Source organism: Pleurodeles waltl, chromosome 2_1 (genome assembly GCF_031143425.1).
Source record: "Pleurodeles waltl isolate 20211129_DDA chromosome 2_1, aPleWal1.hap1.20221129, whole genome shotgun sequence".
NCBI classification, from domain to species: domain Eukaryota; kingdom Metazoa; phylum Chordata; class Amphibia; order Caudata; family Salamandridae; genus Pleurodeles; species Pleurodeles waltl.
The window spans coordinates 545,357,650-545,374,340 of NC_090438.1; the positions used below are offsets into that span (position 1 = coordinate 545,357,650).

At 48.0% G+C, this 16,691-nt stretch overlaps 1 protein-coding gene across 2 annotated transcripts in view; it reads left to right on the plus strand.

Annotated features, from left to right (window-relative positions):
• PDCD6IP (programmed cell death 6 interacting protein) overlaps positions 1-16,691 on the plus strand; it is a 322,785-nt gene that overhangs the window by 199,136 nt on the left and 106,958 nt on the right. For both annotated transcript variants that reach the window (XM_069214865.1, XM_069214874.1), the window contains exon 15: positions 13,136-13,230. In XM_069214865.1, the coding sequence (XP_069070966.1) occupies positions 13,136-13,230 (95 nt within the window). The remainder of the gene's footprint in view (positions 1-13,135; positions 13,231-16,691) is intronic.

Sequence of the window (16,691 nt, forward strand, 5' to 3'; positions counted from 1 at the left end):
TTTGAGGGTCGAAAAGAAATACAAACCCTCACCTAGTGACTGAGCATAAGTTGTAGTTCGCAATGCCTGCAAGTGTGCCTCCGACTGAGCCATCAAGTTACCTCCGATGCTCCTTCTGCAGATAAGAAGAGCAAAAAGATAGATGCATCGGGCAAGATGGTGGCAGTTTGAGCAGTGAACCATTGCCGGATAGCCAGTTTGGTGACATGCCGGTCATGGTAAAATAGGGCATGGTTGGAGGAGATGCAGAAGTTCCTTAAGCACCATATGGCGCAGTACAAAAAGTGTGAGGAAGAGATAGTGTCCTTGGCAAGGACATCTCCAACACTAGCATCTGTTGTATATTCCATATAGCGCAGACACAGCCTTTAGACAAATCAATACCAGCAACAAACTTGGACGCCATGTCTGGCTCCCTATCGCTGGGTTCAAGTCCAGCAACATCTCCTAAACCTCCCGTTCAAAGGTGGGAGCACCTCATCATCCTAATCCTCCTCATCTCAGGCATCATCATCCTCCCCCTCATCATTATCCGCCCCTCCTCCTCATCATTATCCGCCCCTCCTCCTCCTCCTATTCCTTCTCCTCACCCTCCTTATCCTCATCCTCATTATCCTTCTTATCCTCCTCCTCCTCATTATCATCCTCATCTCCCTCGGCCTCGTCCTCCTCCTCTTTATCCTCATCATCATAATCCTCCTTATCATCATCCTCATAATCCTCATTATCATCCTCTTCATCCTCCTACTCCCCCTCCTCATCCTCATTCATCCTTTTCTTCCCCCATCATCCTCATCCTCCTCATCTCAGTCATCATCTTTCCCCTTTTCCCCTCATCATCCTCCTCATGTCACTCATCCTTCTCCTCATCTTCCTCAACATCCTTCTATTCCTTATCCTCATCACCCTCCCCCTCCTCCTTACCCTTCCCCTCCTTACCCTCCCCCTCCTTACCCTCCCCCTCCTCTTCCTCCTCCTCTTCCTCCTTATCCTCATCATCCTAATCCTTCTCGTCATCATCCTCCTCCTTATTATCCTCTTTACCATCCTACTCCCCCTCCTCATCCATCCTTTTCCACCTCTTCATTATCCTCTCCCTCATCACCCCCTTCCTCCCTCATCATGCCCACTCTCCCTCATCATAATCATCCTCCCCTTCATCCTCCCCCTCCCCGTCATCTTCCTCATCATCATCTTCTTCATGCTCTCATCATCCTCTTCCCCCTCATCACCTTCCCCCTCATCATCCTCCTCCTCATCCCCATCATGTTCCTTCTCGTCTTCCTCATCCTCCTCATCTTCATTGTCCTAATCATCTTCATCATCCTCCCCCTCCTCATTATCATCTTCCCCACCCACCTCCCCTCCTTATCATCCTCCTCCTCCTCACCATGCTCATCCTCCCCCTCATCCTCCCCCTCACCCTCATCATCCTCCCCCTCATCATCAGTCATCATCCTCCCCCTCAAAACCCTTCCCCTCAAAATCCTTCCCCTCTTTATCTTCCCCTTCATCCCCCTCCTTCTCATCATCATCCTCCTCCCCCACATATCATCCTGCCCCACCTTGTCATCATCCTCCCCCTCATCATCCTCCTCTACCCCATCATCCTTCTCCTCCCCGCCCCCCCCTCATCCTCCTCCTCCCCTTCATCCTCCTCATCCTCCCCCTCATCATCCTCCTCTTATCATGATCCTCCTCCTCATCCTCTTCCTTCGTTTCCTCCTCCTCATTCTTCTCTTCCTCCTCCTCATTCCTCTCTTCCTCATCATCCTCCTCTTCCTTATCCTCCTCTTCCTCATCCTTCTCCTCCTCATCAACCTCCTTCCCTTATCAGCCTCCTCAGTATCATCCACTTCATTCTCCTCATCATCCTCCTGCTCACCCTCCTCCTCATCATCCCCCCTCATCATCCTCCCCCTCATTATCACGCCCTCCTTCCTCCTCCCCCACACCATCATCCTTCTCCTCCCTCTCCATCTCCCCATCCTCCTCCTCCCCCTCATCCTCCTCCTCCCCCTCCCCCTCATCATCCTCCTCCCCTTCATCATCCTCCTCCCCTTCATCATCATCCCCCTCCCCTTCATCATCATCCTCCTCCCCTTCATCATCCTCCTCCCCTTCATCATCATCCTCCTCCTCTTCATCATCCTTCCCCTCGACATCGTCCTTCCCCTCATCATCCTCCTCTTCATCACCCTCATCATCTTCCTCCTCCTCTTCCTCCTCCTCATTTTCCTCTTTCTCACCCTCCTCATCCACCTCTTGCTCCTCATCCGCCTCTTCCTCCGCCTCATCATCAAGATGTTCATCATATTCATTTTTATCCTCCTCCCCCTCTTCCTCCACCTCATCTTCCTCATCCCCTCATCATCCTTCCCACCCGCCTCACCCTCCCACTCATTCTCATCATCTTCCTCCTCCTCCTCATAATCATCCTCCTCATCTTCATCCTCATTACCCTCCTCGTCCTCATCCTCCCCCTCATCATCCTCCCCCTCCTCCTCACCGTCATCCTCCCCCTCCTTATTATCCTCCCCTTCCTCCTCTTCATCCTCCCCCTTCTCCTCATCATCCTCACCCTCATCACCATCATCATCCTCCCCCACCCCTTTATCATCATCCGACCCTTCATCATCATCATCCTCCCCCTCATCATCATCCTCCCCCTCATCATCATCCTCCCCCTCATCATCATCCTTCCCCTCGACATCGTCCTTCCCCTCATCATCCTCCTCCTCCTCATGATCCTCATCATCTTCCTCATCCTCCTTTTTCTCCTCCTCATCCTACTCTGCCTCCTCCTCGTCATCATCCTTCTTATCCTCCTCCTCGTCATCATCCTTCTTATCCTCCTCCTCATTATCATCCTCCTCATTATCATCCTCCTTATTATCATCCTCATTTTTCTCATCATCCTCCTCATCCTCCTTATCCTCATCATCCTAATCCTTCTCATCCTCGTTATCCTCCTCCTCATCATTATCATCCTCTTCATTCTCCTACTCCCCCTCCTCATCCATTCTTTTCCTCCTCCTCATCCATTCTTTTCCTCCTCCTCATCATCCCCACCCTCATCATCTCCTTCCCCCTCCTCATTCACCTCCTCCTCCTCCTTCCCATCATCATACTCCCCCTCATCTGTCATCCTCATCATCATCCTTATCTTCCTCCTCCTCCTCTTCTTCCTCCTCGTCCTTCTCCTCCTCCTCCTCATCCTCCTTATCCTCCTCCTCCTCCTTATCATCATCCTTCTTATCCTCCTCCTCCTCATCTTCCTTATCCTCCTCCCCCTCCTCCTCATGCTTCTCCTCCTCCTTCTCTTCCTCCTCCTCCTTATCCTCATCATCCTAACCCTCCTCATAATCCTCCTCCTCATCCTCCCACTCTCCTCCTCATCGATCCTATTCCTCCACCTCATCATCCCCTTCCTTCCCCTCATCATCTTCCTCATCCTCCTCCTCATCACCCTCACCCTCCCCCCCCTCATCCTCCCCCTCATCAACCTCCCCTCATCATCTTCCTCCTCCTCATCATCCCCCTCATCATCTTCCTCCTCCTCATCACCCCCTCATCATCTTCCTCCGCCTCATTACCCCCTCCCCCTTGTCACCCCCTCCCCCTCCCCCTCCTCCTCCTCCACATCACAATCACCCTCCTCCTCCACATCACAATCACCCTCCTCCTCCTCATAATCATCCTCCCCCTCATCATCCTCGTCCTCATAATCATCCTCCCGCTCTTCATCCTCCCGCTCCTAATCCCCTCCCTCATCATTATCCTCCCTTTCTCCTTATCATAATCTTCTCTCTCATTATCACCCTCCCCCTCGCCATCATCCATCCTTTTTCCCCTCATCCTCCCACTCATCATCATCCTCCCCACACCATCATCTTCCCCCTCCCCTACACTATCCTCTTCCCCCTCCTCATCATCCTCTTCCTCATCATCATCCTCATCATCTTCCTCCTGATCTTCATCCTCGTCATCCTCCTCATAATCATACTCATCATCTTCATCCTCATTACCCTCCTCATCATACTCCCCTCCTCCTCACCATCATACTCCCCCCTCCTCACCATCATCCTCCCCCTTCTCATCATCCTCTCCCTCATCACATCATCATCCCCCCCTCATCATCATCCTCCCCCTCCTCCTCATCATCCTCCCCCTTCTCCTCATCATCCTCCCCCTTCTCCTCATCATCCTCCCCCTTCTCCTCATCATCCTCCCCCACACCATCATCCTTCTCCTCCCCCTTCTCCTCATCATCCTCCCCACACCATCATCCTTCTCCTCCCCCTCCATCTCCCCATCATCCTCCTCCCCCTCATCATCATCATCCTCCTCCCCCTCATCATCATCCTCCTCCCCTTCATCATCCTCCTCTTCATCATCATCCTCCTCCCCATCATCATCATCCTCCTCCTCATTTTCCTCCTTCTCACCCTCCTCTTCCGCCTCTTCCTCCTCATCCGCCTCTTCGTCCTCATCCGCCTCTTCCTCCTCATCCGCCTCATCATCAAGATGTTCATCATATTCATTTTTATCCTCCTCCCCCCTTCCTCCACCTCATCTTCCTCATCCCCCTCATCATCCTTCCCACCCTCCTCACCCTCCCACTCATTCTCATCATCATCCTCCTCCTCCTCATAATCATCCTTCTCATCTTCATCCTCATCACCCTCCCCTCATCATCCTCCCCCTCATCATCCTCCCCCTCCTCCTCACCATCATCCTCCCACTCCTCCTCATCATCCTCCCCCTCCTCATCCTCCCTCTTCTCCTCATCATCCTCCCCCTCCTCATCACCATCATCATCCTCCCCCACCACTTCATCATCCTCCTCCCTCTCATCATCATCCTCCTCCCCCTCATCATCATCCTTCCCCTCGACATCGTCCTTCCCCTCATCATCATCCGGCTCCTCATGATCATCATCCTCATCCTCATCATCTTCCTCATCATCCTCATTCTCCTTTTTCTCCTCCTCATCCTACTCTGCCTCCTCCTCATCATCATCCTTCTTATCCTCCTCATTATCATCCTCCTTATTATCATCCTCATCTTTCTCATCCTCCTTTGCCTCCTCCTCCTCATCCTCCTTATCCTCATCATCCTAATCCTTCTTATCCTCGTCATCCTCCTCCTCCTCATCATTATCATCCTCTTCATTCTCCTACTCCTCATCCATTCTTTTCCTCCTCCTCATCATCCCCACCCTCATCATCTACTTCCCCCTCCTCCTCCTCCTCATCCTCGTTCCCATCATCATACTCCCCCTCATCTCAATCATCCTCATCATCCTCATCATCTTCTTCCTCCTCCTCTTCTTCCTCCTTGTCGTCCTCCTCGTCCTTCTCCTCCTCCTCCTCCTCATCCTCCTCCTTATCATCCTTCTTATCCTCCACCTCCTCATTCTCCTCCTCCTCATCTTCCTTATCCTCCTCCCCCTCCTCCCCCTCCTCCTTATCCTTCTCCTCCTCCTTCTCTTCCTCCTCATCCTTATCCTCATCATCCTAATCCTCATTATCATCCTCCCACTCTCCTCCTCATCGATCCTTTTCCTCCACCTCATCCTCCCCTTCCTTCCCCTTATCATCTTCCTCATCCTGCTCCTCATCACCCTCACCCTCTTCCTCCTAGTCATCCTCCTCCTCATCACCCTCACCCTCCTCCTCCTCATCCTCCCCCTCATCATCCCCCTCTTCATCAGCCTCCCCTCATCATCTTCCTCCTCCTCATCATCCCCCTCATCTTCCTCCTCCTCATCACCCCCTCCTCCTGATAACCCCCTCCCCCCTCCTCCTCCTCCTCCTCCACATCACAATCACCCTCCTCCTCATCATATCATCATTCTCCCCCTCATCATCCTCGCCCTCATCATCATCCTCCCGCTCCTCATCCTCCCACTCCTAATCCCCTCCTGCATCATCATCCTCCCTTTCTCCTTATCATAATCTTCCCTCTCATTATAATCCTCGCCCTCACCATCATCCATCCTTTTTCCCCTCATCCTCCCCCTCATCATCCTCCCACTCATCATCATCCTCCCACTCATCATCATCCTCCCACTCATCATCATCCTCCCCCACATCATCATCCTCCCCCACACCATCATCTTCCCCCTCCCCCACACCATCCTCTTCCCCCTCCTCATCATCATCCTCTTCCTCATCATGATCCTCATCATCTTCCTCCTGATCTTCTTCCTCATCGTCATCACCCTCCTCATCATCCTCCCCCTCATCATACTCCCCTCCTCCTCACCATCATACTTCCCCTCCTCACCATCATCCTCCCCCATCATCATCCTCCCCCATCATCATCCTCCCCCATCATCATCCTCCCCCCTCATCATCCTCCCCTTCTCCTCATCATCCTCCCCTCCTCATCATCCTCCCCTCCTCATCATCATCTTCTCCTCATCATCATCCCCCTTCCTCCTCATCATCCTCCCCCTTCCTCCTCATCATCCTCCCCCTTCTCCTCATCATCCTCCCCCTTCTCCTCATCATCCTCCCCCTTCTCCTCATCATCCTCCCCCTTCTCCTCATCATCCTCCCCCTTCTCCTCATCACCATCCTCCCCCTTCTCCTCATCACCATCCTCCCCCTCCTCATCACCATCCTCCCCCTCCTCATCACCATCCTCCCCCTCCTCATCACCATCCTCCCCCTTTTCACCGTCCTCCCCCCTTTTCACCGTCCTCCCCCCTTTTCACCGTCCTCCCCCCTTTTCACCGTCCTCCCCCCTTTTCACCGTCCTCCCCCCTTTTCACCGTCCTTCCCCCTTTTCACCGTCCTTCCCCCTCTTCATCGTCCTTCCCCCTCTTCATCGTCCTTCCCCCTCTTCATCGTCCTCTTCATCATCCTCCTTCTCATCATGATCCTCATCCTCCTTTTTCTCCTCCTCTTCCTACTCTGCCTCCTCCTCTTCCTACTCTGCCTCCTCCTCATCATCATCCTCCTTATTATCATCCTCATTATCATCCTCCTTATTATCATCCTCATCTTTCTCATCCTCCTCTGCCTCCTCCTTCTCATCCTCCTTATCCTCATCATCCTAATCCTTCTCATCCTCATCATCCTCCTCCTCCTCATTATCATCCTCTTCATTCTCCTACTCCCCCTCCTCATCCATTCTTTTCCTCCACCTCATCATCCCCACCTCCATAATCTCCTTCCCCCTCCTCATTCTCCTCCTCCTCCTCCCCATCATCATACTCCCCCTCATCTCAATCATCCTCATCATCATCATCCTTATCATCTTCTTCCTCCTCATCATCTTCTTCCTCCTCCTCCTCTTCTTACTCCTCATCCTCCTCCTCCTCCTCATCCTCCTTATCCTCAACCTCCTCCTTATCATCATCCTTCTTATCCTCCTCATTCTCCTTCTCCTCATCCTCCTCCTCATCCATCTCCTCCTTATCCACCTCCTCATTCTCTTCCTCCTCCTCCTTATCTTCATCATCCTAATCCTCCTCGTCATCATCTTCCTCCTCATCATTATCATCCTCTTCATCATTATCATCCTCTTCATCCTCCCACTCTCCTCCTCATCGATCCTTTTCCTCCACCTCATCCTCACCCTCATCATCCCCTTTCTTCCCCTCATCATCCCCTTCCGTCCCCTCCTCATCTTCTTTATCCTCTTCCTCCTCATCACCCTCCTCCTCCTCCTAGTCATCCTCCTCCTCCTAGTCCTCCTCCTCATCCCCCCCTTCATCATCCTCCCCCTCATCATCCTCCTCCCCCTCATCATCCCCCCCTCTTCATCATCCCCCCCTCTTCATCATCCCCCCCTCTTCATCATCCCCCCCTCTTCATCATCCCCCCCTCTTCATCATCCTCCCCCTAATCAACCTCCCCCTCATCCTCTTCCTCCTCCTCCTCTTCATCATCCTCCCCCTCATCATCCTCCCGCTCCTCATCCACCCGGTCATCCCCTCCCTTATCATCCTCCTCCCTTTCTCCTAATCATAATCTTCCCTCTCATTATCATCCTTCCCCTCATCCTCAACCATCATCCTCCCCCTCATCATCCTCCCCCACACCATCATCCTCCCCCACACCATCATCCTCCCCCACACCATCATCCTCCCCCACACCATCATCCTCCCCCACACCATCATCCTCCCCCACACCATCATCCTCCCCCGCACCATCATCCTCCCCCGCACCATCATCCTCCCCCGCACCATCATCCTCCCCCTCCTTCCCCTCATCCTCCTCCTCCTTCCCCTCATCCTCCTCCTCCTTCCCCTCATCCTCCTCCTCCTCTTCATCATCCTCTTCCTCATCATCATGATCTTCATCATCTTCCTCCTGATCTTCGTCCTCCTCATCCTCCTTATCATCATCCGCCTCCTTCTCCCCCCCTTCCCCCCTTCCCCTCCTTCTTCTCCTCCTCATCCTCCTCCTCCGCATCCTTCTCCTTCTCCTCCTCCTCCTCCTCCTCCTCCTCCTCCTCCGCATCCTCCTCCTCCGCATCCTCCTCCTCCGCATCCTCCTCCTCCGCATCCTCCTCCTCCTCCTCCTCCTACTCCTCCTCCTACTCATCTTCCTCATCCTCCACATCACAATCACCCTCCCCCTCATCATCCTCCCCCTTCTCCTCACCATAATCTTCCCTCTCATTATCATCCTCCCCCTCATCATCCATCATCCTCCCCCTCATCATCAACCGTCATTCTCCCCCTCATCACCCTCGCTCTCATCATCTTCCTCCTGATCCTCATCATCTTCCTCCACCTCCTCATCCTCCACCTCCTCATCCTCCACCTCCTCATCCTCCACCTCCTCATCCTCCACCTCATCATCCTCCTCATCATCATCCTCCTCCTCCTCATCCTCCTACTCACCCTTCTCCTCCTCCTCATGCTCCTCCTCCTCATGCTCCTCCTCCTCATGCTCCTCCACCTCATGCTCCTCCACCTCATTCTCTTCCTCATCATCGTAGTCCTCATTCCCCCCCTCATCATCATTCTTCTCATCCTCATCTATGCGACTTCCTCTCTCACTTGATTGGAAATCATGTCCAACAGTTGGGTCCTAGATGTAGTCCACCACAACTATTGCCCTGAAATACATGCAAACCCTCAATTGTTACATCCCATCAGAACATTTTAGCATTTCATGACAACTTCCCTGGATGTCACCCCCCCCTTTCAACAGAGTGATTCTATGATGACGCTCTGCCTCAAGGATGCCTATTTTCCACATCCCCGTCCATCTTTCACATCAGCAGTACGTTGCCTTTGTGGTAAGTGCTGAAATCTACCAAGTTGAAGTATTTCCTTTCAGGTGTCACATGGCTCCAAAGGGGTTTACAAAGTGCCTAGCAATGATGGTTGCACCTTTGCAAAGGGAGGGTATTTACGTCTTTCTCTACCTCAGCAGTTGCTTGATCAAGAGCAACACTAAGCTGTAATGTCTAGCCTACAGTAGAACAGTGGTGTCTCTGCTCCATAGCCTGTGCTTTACCATAAAGGCAACCATGTCCCACTGCAGCCTCTTACAATCCAGCCCTTCCAAGGGTCTTGGACGCAGTCACAGAGAAAGCTTACCACAGTCATCTGAGTCAGTACTTATCAGCTTCTGCTTCCTCTTTTTCAGCTGAATCATCATCTCAAAATACAGACTGTTATGCGCCTCTTAAGAATGATGGCCTCCTGTTTAGCCATTGTTCCTCATGCAAGGCTTCATATGTGCCTCATTCAAGAATTCCTTGTGGCTCAGTGGGTCACTGAGTAGATCTAGTCTTGGTATAGACCAAAATGCACTACTCTTTGCAGTCGTGGAGCGGCAAGAACTTAGTGCAAGGTAGGCCTTGAGGAGACAGTACTCCATGTGACCATTGCAACAAAAAACTCTCATAAACTGGGGCATGCATCTCTACACCATGAACTATCCAAAGAATGTGGCCCGCTCAGCAACAGGGTTGCCACATTAACTGCTTGGAACTGCTACTCAATTACGGAGCTCTGATAGCCTTTTTTTCAAATAATTTGGGGCAAAGTGGTCCTTATCAATACAGTGTAGTACGACAGAAGCAGGGCAGCTCTCAGCTTTATCACAGCGGGATTGGCATTAGGCACTCCACCACAATATTCACCACATGTAGGAGTATTTCCTGGGGGAAAAACACAACTTTGAGGTTCTGCTCACAGGACATGTCAACCAGTTCATGAGTTGGAACTCTACCCCCAAGTTCTTCAAACATACTTCCAGCATTGAGGGGCCCCACAGACAGACCTGTTTGCCATCCCAGAAAATGCAAAATGCCCAAGCTGCGCCACCAGCTACCCACACCTACTGTCCTTGGGCAATGCACCATGGATGAACTAGCCAGGAATGTTTGCCTACGCTTTTAATCCTTTCCCACTGGTTCCCTTTGTAGTCAGGAAACTCACTACAATATCACTAGCTATCATTCTAGTAGCCTCAAACGTGGCTAAACAGCCCTAGTACTCCACCTTCTTAGAAATGTATGTCAACCCCAACATGTGGCTTGCTTAGGCCTGACATTCTCACACACAGACAGGTTGATTGAGACATCCACATCTTGAACACCTTAACCATACAATTTGGCACCGAAAGTTCTAGAATTTAGATATCTCCAACTTCCTTCAGTAATAGATGTCCATCTCAATAAGGAGCGAAACAGCTCTAAATGCAGGTTTGTTACAGGTAAAAGGAAAAAGATGTCTTCACTCCTGCACTTCCAAGCAACTGGACCTGCTGACATCTGCTGTCAAAGAAATCATTGTCTGCCTTGGGCTGTTGTAGAAAACATGCCTTGCTTACACATGTATTCCCCTTCTTTTAGCTGTGGCTGTCCCACATCAAAATTTCCAGTATTAAGGCCTTCGTTTAAGGCCCCAAAGGGATGGTACCCCTTAGAATGTCTCCTAATCCCATGTGGAATGTCAGTGTACCCTCACTAGGTTAATAGGATCACGGTTTGAACTATTAATTAATCCCCCCTTAAGTTCCTGTCTTGGAATGTGGCTTTATTAGTTCCCATTACATTGCTTAAGCTGCATTTGCAAACTGGAAGCACTCACTCTTTACCCAGGTCCACAAGGACTGGGTTGTTCATAGAATTATTCCTACATTCCTCCCTAAGATGGCTATCTCCCTTACACCACAACCAAACCATAGTGCTCCCAGTCTTATTCCCACAACCAGACTGTTGCTGAAAAAAGCAATCCACAAATTAGATGTCAAAATAACTGTTGTGTACTAAACTGACAGGATCAAGCCTTTCAGTAAATCGGGCTACTGTTTGTCCCCTTTGCAAAGCCTCAGAAAGGGCATCCCATCTCCAAGACTGGCATAGCTTGGTGGATAGTGTAATGCAGGAGTCTCCAACCTTTTCTGTAGTGAAAAAATCATTGTGAACTACTGAAGGCTAAACATCTTGTGCATTGTTAGCAGGCATCCCCATGCCAGCTTTGTTGACTTTAAGCACAATGTCCACAGAGCCAGATATTATAGTTAAAACAAAATACTTTGACTAGGGGCACTGACAAGCCTGCCACGTGTGTCAGTGAGTGGTCTCTGGGGATGTATGAACATGTGTGCGTATGAATGTGATTATATGTGTATGGGTGACTGAGAGCCTATGTAGTATGTACTTCTGGCACAGGATATGCTTTTCGCCGTATGTGCCACTGTTACATGTATAAACCAAACATACAACCATTTTTATTTTTTAAATGGGAAACATTTAAAGTGCAGAAAAATGTTCTTAAAAAATGTTCATAATATGTAAGATTCTTCTTCACTTTAAATTTCTCCCATTAAAAAAAAAAAAAAAACATTGATATATTTTTCAGTTATACACATGGCACAGTGGCAACTGGCCACTGAGAGTAAGAGGCCCGCTGTTGTAAATGACACTTTGAAATGAGAATAATTAAAATGAAGTTAATGTAATCATTAGAGTGACATTTCATTTTAATGTTCTCCCATTTAAAAGCATTTATAAACATCATTTGTTCTTAGGCTCCAATATTCAGTTGGCAATTACTTTTATTTAAGGGTTCAGTACCTCAGTGCTTCAGTTCTTCAACTCTCTGCCCCTGCCTGCTCATAAATCTGATTGAGCACTGCTCACTATCAGGCCCTGCTGTCTTCAGCCCGATAACAGTAATGTAAACTAAACACAACCTCCCCTTAACTTCACCCTGTGCTTATTTAAAAATGAAATCAAGGGTGTGAGCTGCTCTGATGGTGTCTGGGAGCTACTGGTAGTTCGAGATCGACTGGTTGGAGACACCAGGTCTAATGTATTCAGATCTATTATCACATAGTAAAGAAGATTCTTCCTGCTCCACTTAAGGTGCACTCCACCACAGGAAAGAAGTGAGCATGGCCTTCCTTGGGAACATCCTGTTAGCAGATATTTGTAAAGCAGGCACCTTGTCAACATTGTGCATGTTTACCAAGCACTACTGTGAGGCCATGGTGGGCCAGATGGTGTTAAGGACCTTGTTTCAGGCATCTGTATCATCCACACCTTAGCCACGTCTTCTGGAGGGCACTGTGCTAAGCATGTGTATCTACAGCCACATATGCAAAAAATGCTACCTAATGTATATGCATCTGTTCATGGTATGTAGTGCTGTAGATTCGTGTGTGCCTGCCGTCCTCCATGGAAGCCTGTCTTTTTCAGATCTCTTGCTTTTTGAATTCCAATGCAAATTATGTTTTACACAACTTAGCTTATTTCACATTCCATACCTACTCTCACCCGGTGCATGAAAATCTATCTAACAAGGCGTCTGTACCCATGCACACCATACACCAAGAGGAGTCACACCATATCTCGAGACTTCTACGAATTAAAACAACTTGTAAAGGTCCAACCTAAACACTAGATGGCAGGAGTATGCTAAGCATGCTAATCTACAGCCCTATGCTATGAACAGATGCCTGCAGGGTAAGTAACATTGTCGTTTCAGGCCCATTAGTTACTGTACTCCGAAAATTATTGTCACTGATTCAGAATTTTAATTCTTTTGCTTGTTTACATAGTTAAAGCTTTTTTGTCGGATGTTGAATAAGAAAAAAGTTACTTTATATTGGTGAATCTGAAAGCATTTTTTTTCTTTGCATTTTGCCAATAGTTTTACAATGAACTGACTGAAATCTTGGTGAAGTTCCAAAACAAATGCAGCGACATTGTCTTTGCACGCAAGACGGAAAGAGATGAACTTCTTAAGTAAGTTGCTTAATTAACATTTGATCACATTTATTAAACACAGAAAGATGGGTAACCGAAACTCTGACCAGAGTGAGGCATTATTTGACAATAAGGGCTCAATGGGAGAGGGATTGCTCTTACCGCCAATGTCTGCTCAGAGGCTGCCTCTCTGAGCTAGTGCACATCCAGCTTTATTAAATGGGTCTTGTTGTTGGACCCAAAACTACAGACAATAATAGGCAAAAGAGGTGTATTCTTAGAAATGGATCCTAGGAACATATGACCTTCCCCATGAAGTTAACTTAGATTTCTTTAATTATTGACACTTTATAGGTAGTTGTTTATTCTTTAGGCACAATAAAAAAAGAAATGACAAATTGAAGTCCATCTCAGGCTTGTGAAATTTGTGGTTGTTTTGAATGTGAGGTGGATCGGTTGAGTGATAGGTGAACTTCTTTTGTGCTAAAGCCTATTCAGTGACTTATCTTTTATTTCTGATTTTATTGCTACATATACAGCACTTAACACCAGGTTTATGCTTTTGCTTCTGGGTCCTCCTACATTGAAGGTCTAGGAATTTGGTCAAAGTGATGGAATTGTGCTACACCTTAAGTGCTGCTCCCTTGAATGCACTGAGAAGCTATCAAAATCAGTCAGCCTCTCTAGTTCCCAGATTGAACAACTGTAATCTGTATGCTCTGAGTAACTGTGAAATGTAACAGTGGCAAAAAAGCAGTTTTCTTAAAAGTTCTTAAGTCTCTGAAAGCGGTTTTCCTGCGGCCCGGTTATCGAAAATGTGAGTATTTGCAAAACGCCCTTTGTATATGCATTTTTATATATCAGTAGGGACTACTTATGCTTGTGTAGCCATTCCTGTAATAAAAAGTTGCACGTTTTGTGATCATGTAGTGTCATGACCCTTTCTCAAGCATTTTGGTCTTTAATAGATTCACATGCTTTAATATTCCTTGTATTTTGTCTGGGAGTTGTCTGTAGTCTGTGTTAACAGTAGTATTTATAAACTCAAATAACATTGAAAACAATTGAGGATGATATGCAATCTAGTCACCTTATCATGTGACCTGAACAATGTCCAGTGAGTTGTAGTGGCTTAGAGCTCATAGTCCCTACAGAAACCGAACTGCTTATAAAATCTACCACAGTCAAGATGACAGGAAGCAAATCCTCTACCTCTGCTCATCTCTTCAGGTCTACATTTTCACCTTCTGTTGTTTTGTAGCTCTGTGTTTTTGGGTCTGTTTCACAACCATCAGCAGAAAGGGCAGCAGTATTTTCTGGTCCAGAACTTTGTTTACATGGATGAGATGCCTTCTAACACCAGGGCCTATTTTTAAACTGTTCAGATCATTCAGGCCAAGAAGGTTTAACATAAAAGCCCCACAAGAAATTTCACATCAATGATAACCTTGACATAGGACCATACTTTCTAATGTTCCTTGATCTTATCACGACTATTTCTCTGTTGACAGCTACTGTTTTCCTTGTTCCACAGAGCCCTCTGGCCTCCAGGTTATCTTATATTCAGAACATCTCTCTAATGACGATAATACAGGTGCTTCAGATTTTACAGGAGCTTCCATTTGGCCTTGAGCTCAATGACAGTGTGAACTGGACAGTGACCATAAGGAATCCATTTTAGTTTCTAACATGTGTATTGAAAAGATCATGAAGATTAGGCTATTAGCCCTCATGACCTGGACATCCTGAGTGGCTCTAAGGAGGGACTGACTAATAAATACTCAGATGACAATGGGCCTGCATTCCTGCAGCTTCCTAGTTCCTTTGAAAAACTTCGGTGACTGACTGCCTTCTCCCAGCTACAACACACCACCAGCAGTTTGTCAAACCATTTAAGCTCAGTTGCTTCCAAAGCAAGTTTCCCACAACTTAGTGCCACAGTCATCAGGAGCCTCTTCCAGTATTTACCTTTCCATTTGGAATATTCCATCACAGCCTCCTACAGAACTTCTTCCTACTCATCAGTAAAATTACCATATCTCACTCCGGAAGAAACAGTAAACAAATCCACATTGATTCTGACTCTTCAGATCCCTGTCAGTGTGTTCAGTGGCCTTTTGTTCAAAACCGCACTCAAATTGGATGAACACTGAAGAGATGTACAAACCCACATTAACTTTCTTTATTGGGCTTACTTATTTGCACCTGGCAAGCCAGGACAGCAGGCAACTGAACTCCAATAAGTACAATGTTTTTGAATCACAACATTCTACATAGAATTGTTCTACATGGTATCTTAATGATAATATTCTACCTAACACATACCTAATGGATGATAATCCAATCCCTGAGCTTCAGTCGTTAGATTTACCCTCTGATGAGATCAATAACTTTCACATTCTGATGGCTCATTCTAATTGCCGATTCCTCACCTCAGAATATCCCTTGGGTGTCCTACTAGATATGAAACTTTTTCATAGCAGTGCTCGCGAGCACCACTAGATGGCATCATGCAGTTCTGCTTTGACTCCATACACACAAGAAAGTGATGGTGTGGAGCTATGTATAAGTGCTACCCCTGCACTCGCGTCCGATCCTTTCTTTCTGTGCTTTCCAATGCTTCCAGCTTTGTGGATTTTCCAATGACCAAAAACTTTTCACTGTCCTAGAAAACAATGTTCCTGCCCAAATGAACAGAATCAAGCGACTGCAGGAAGAAGATGCCGGACTTGCACTAAGTGTTCCTTTTGTGCCTGGGCTCAGAACCTGACAGGAAGATGTTTGATAAGTATACCCTCATGCACCTGAACGTTCTTCAAGACCAGGAGGCAAAGATGTATGTCGCTGAACACAAGAAGAAGTCACTGTCTTAAGCGTAGATCCTGCTCCAGGTCGCTGGTTTGATCTCAGTCACAGGGCCGCTACTGCGAACACTCCACTTCCCTCCCAAAGTCCTGCGATAAGTCCAAATCCAAACACATCATTAAAAAGTGGCACTGGACTTAACCCCATCTTCTAACTCTGACAACAAAAAGAAAGAACAAGGGTGTCAAGATGTCAGTCACTGTCCATTGAGATTACTGGACACGTGCAGTTTGTTGGATTGTAGTTAACCTCACAGAAGATGGAGTCCTTTAAGAGACCATGTTGCAAGTTTCTAAATGTGTGCTTTGAGCTCCCTTTGGCTCATTTCGGGTTTCAAATACCAGAGAGGCCTCCAGTCAGGATAAGGCTGGCATGTCCATTACTGGTACTGTCTGCCACTGTAGACCCAATGTTGTTAGACTTCCAGTTCTGACCCTAGATACATGCCAGTTTTGGCCATTCCATTGCCAGTGGATGACTGGGTATCAGCGTCCATGTAGGATCGCAACAGATGTCTGTTCGAGCTCGACCGATGTTGCATCATGAGATTATAAAAGCACAACCTGTTGTCTTGCACCCTTGTCTCTGTGCCTCTGCCACATTGGAGCTATCAGCAGAGGCTTATTTTTTTTTTA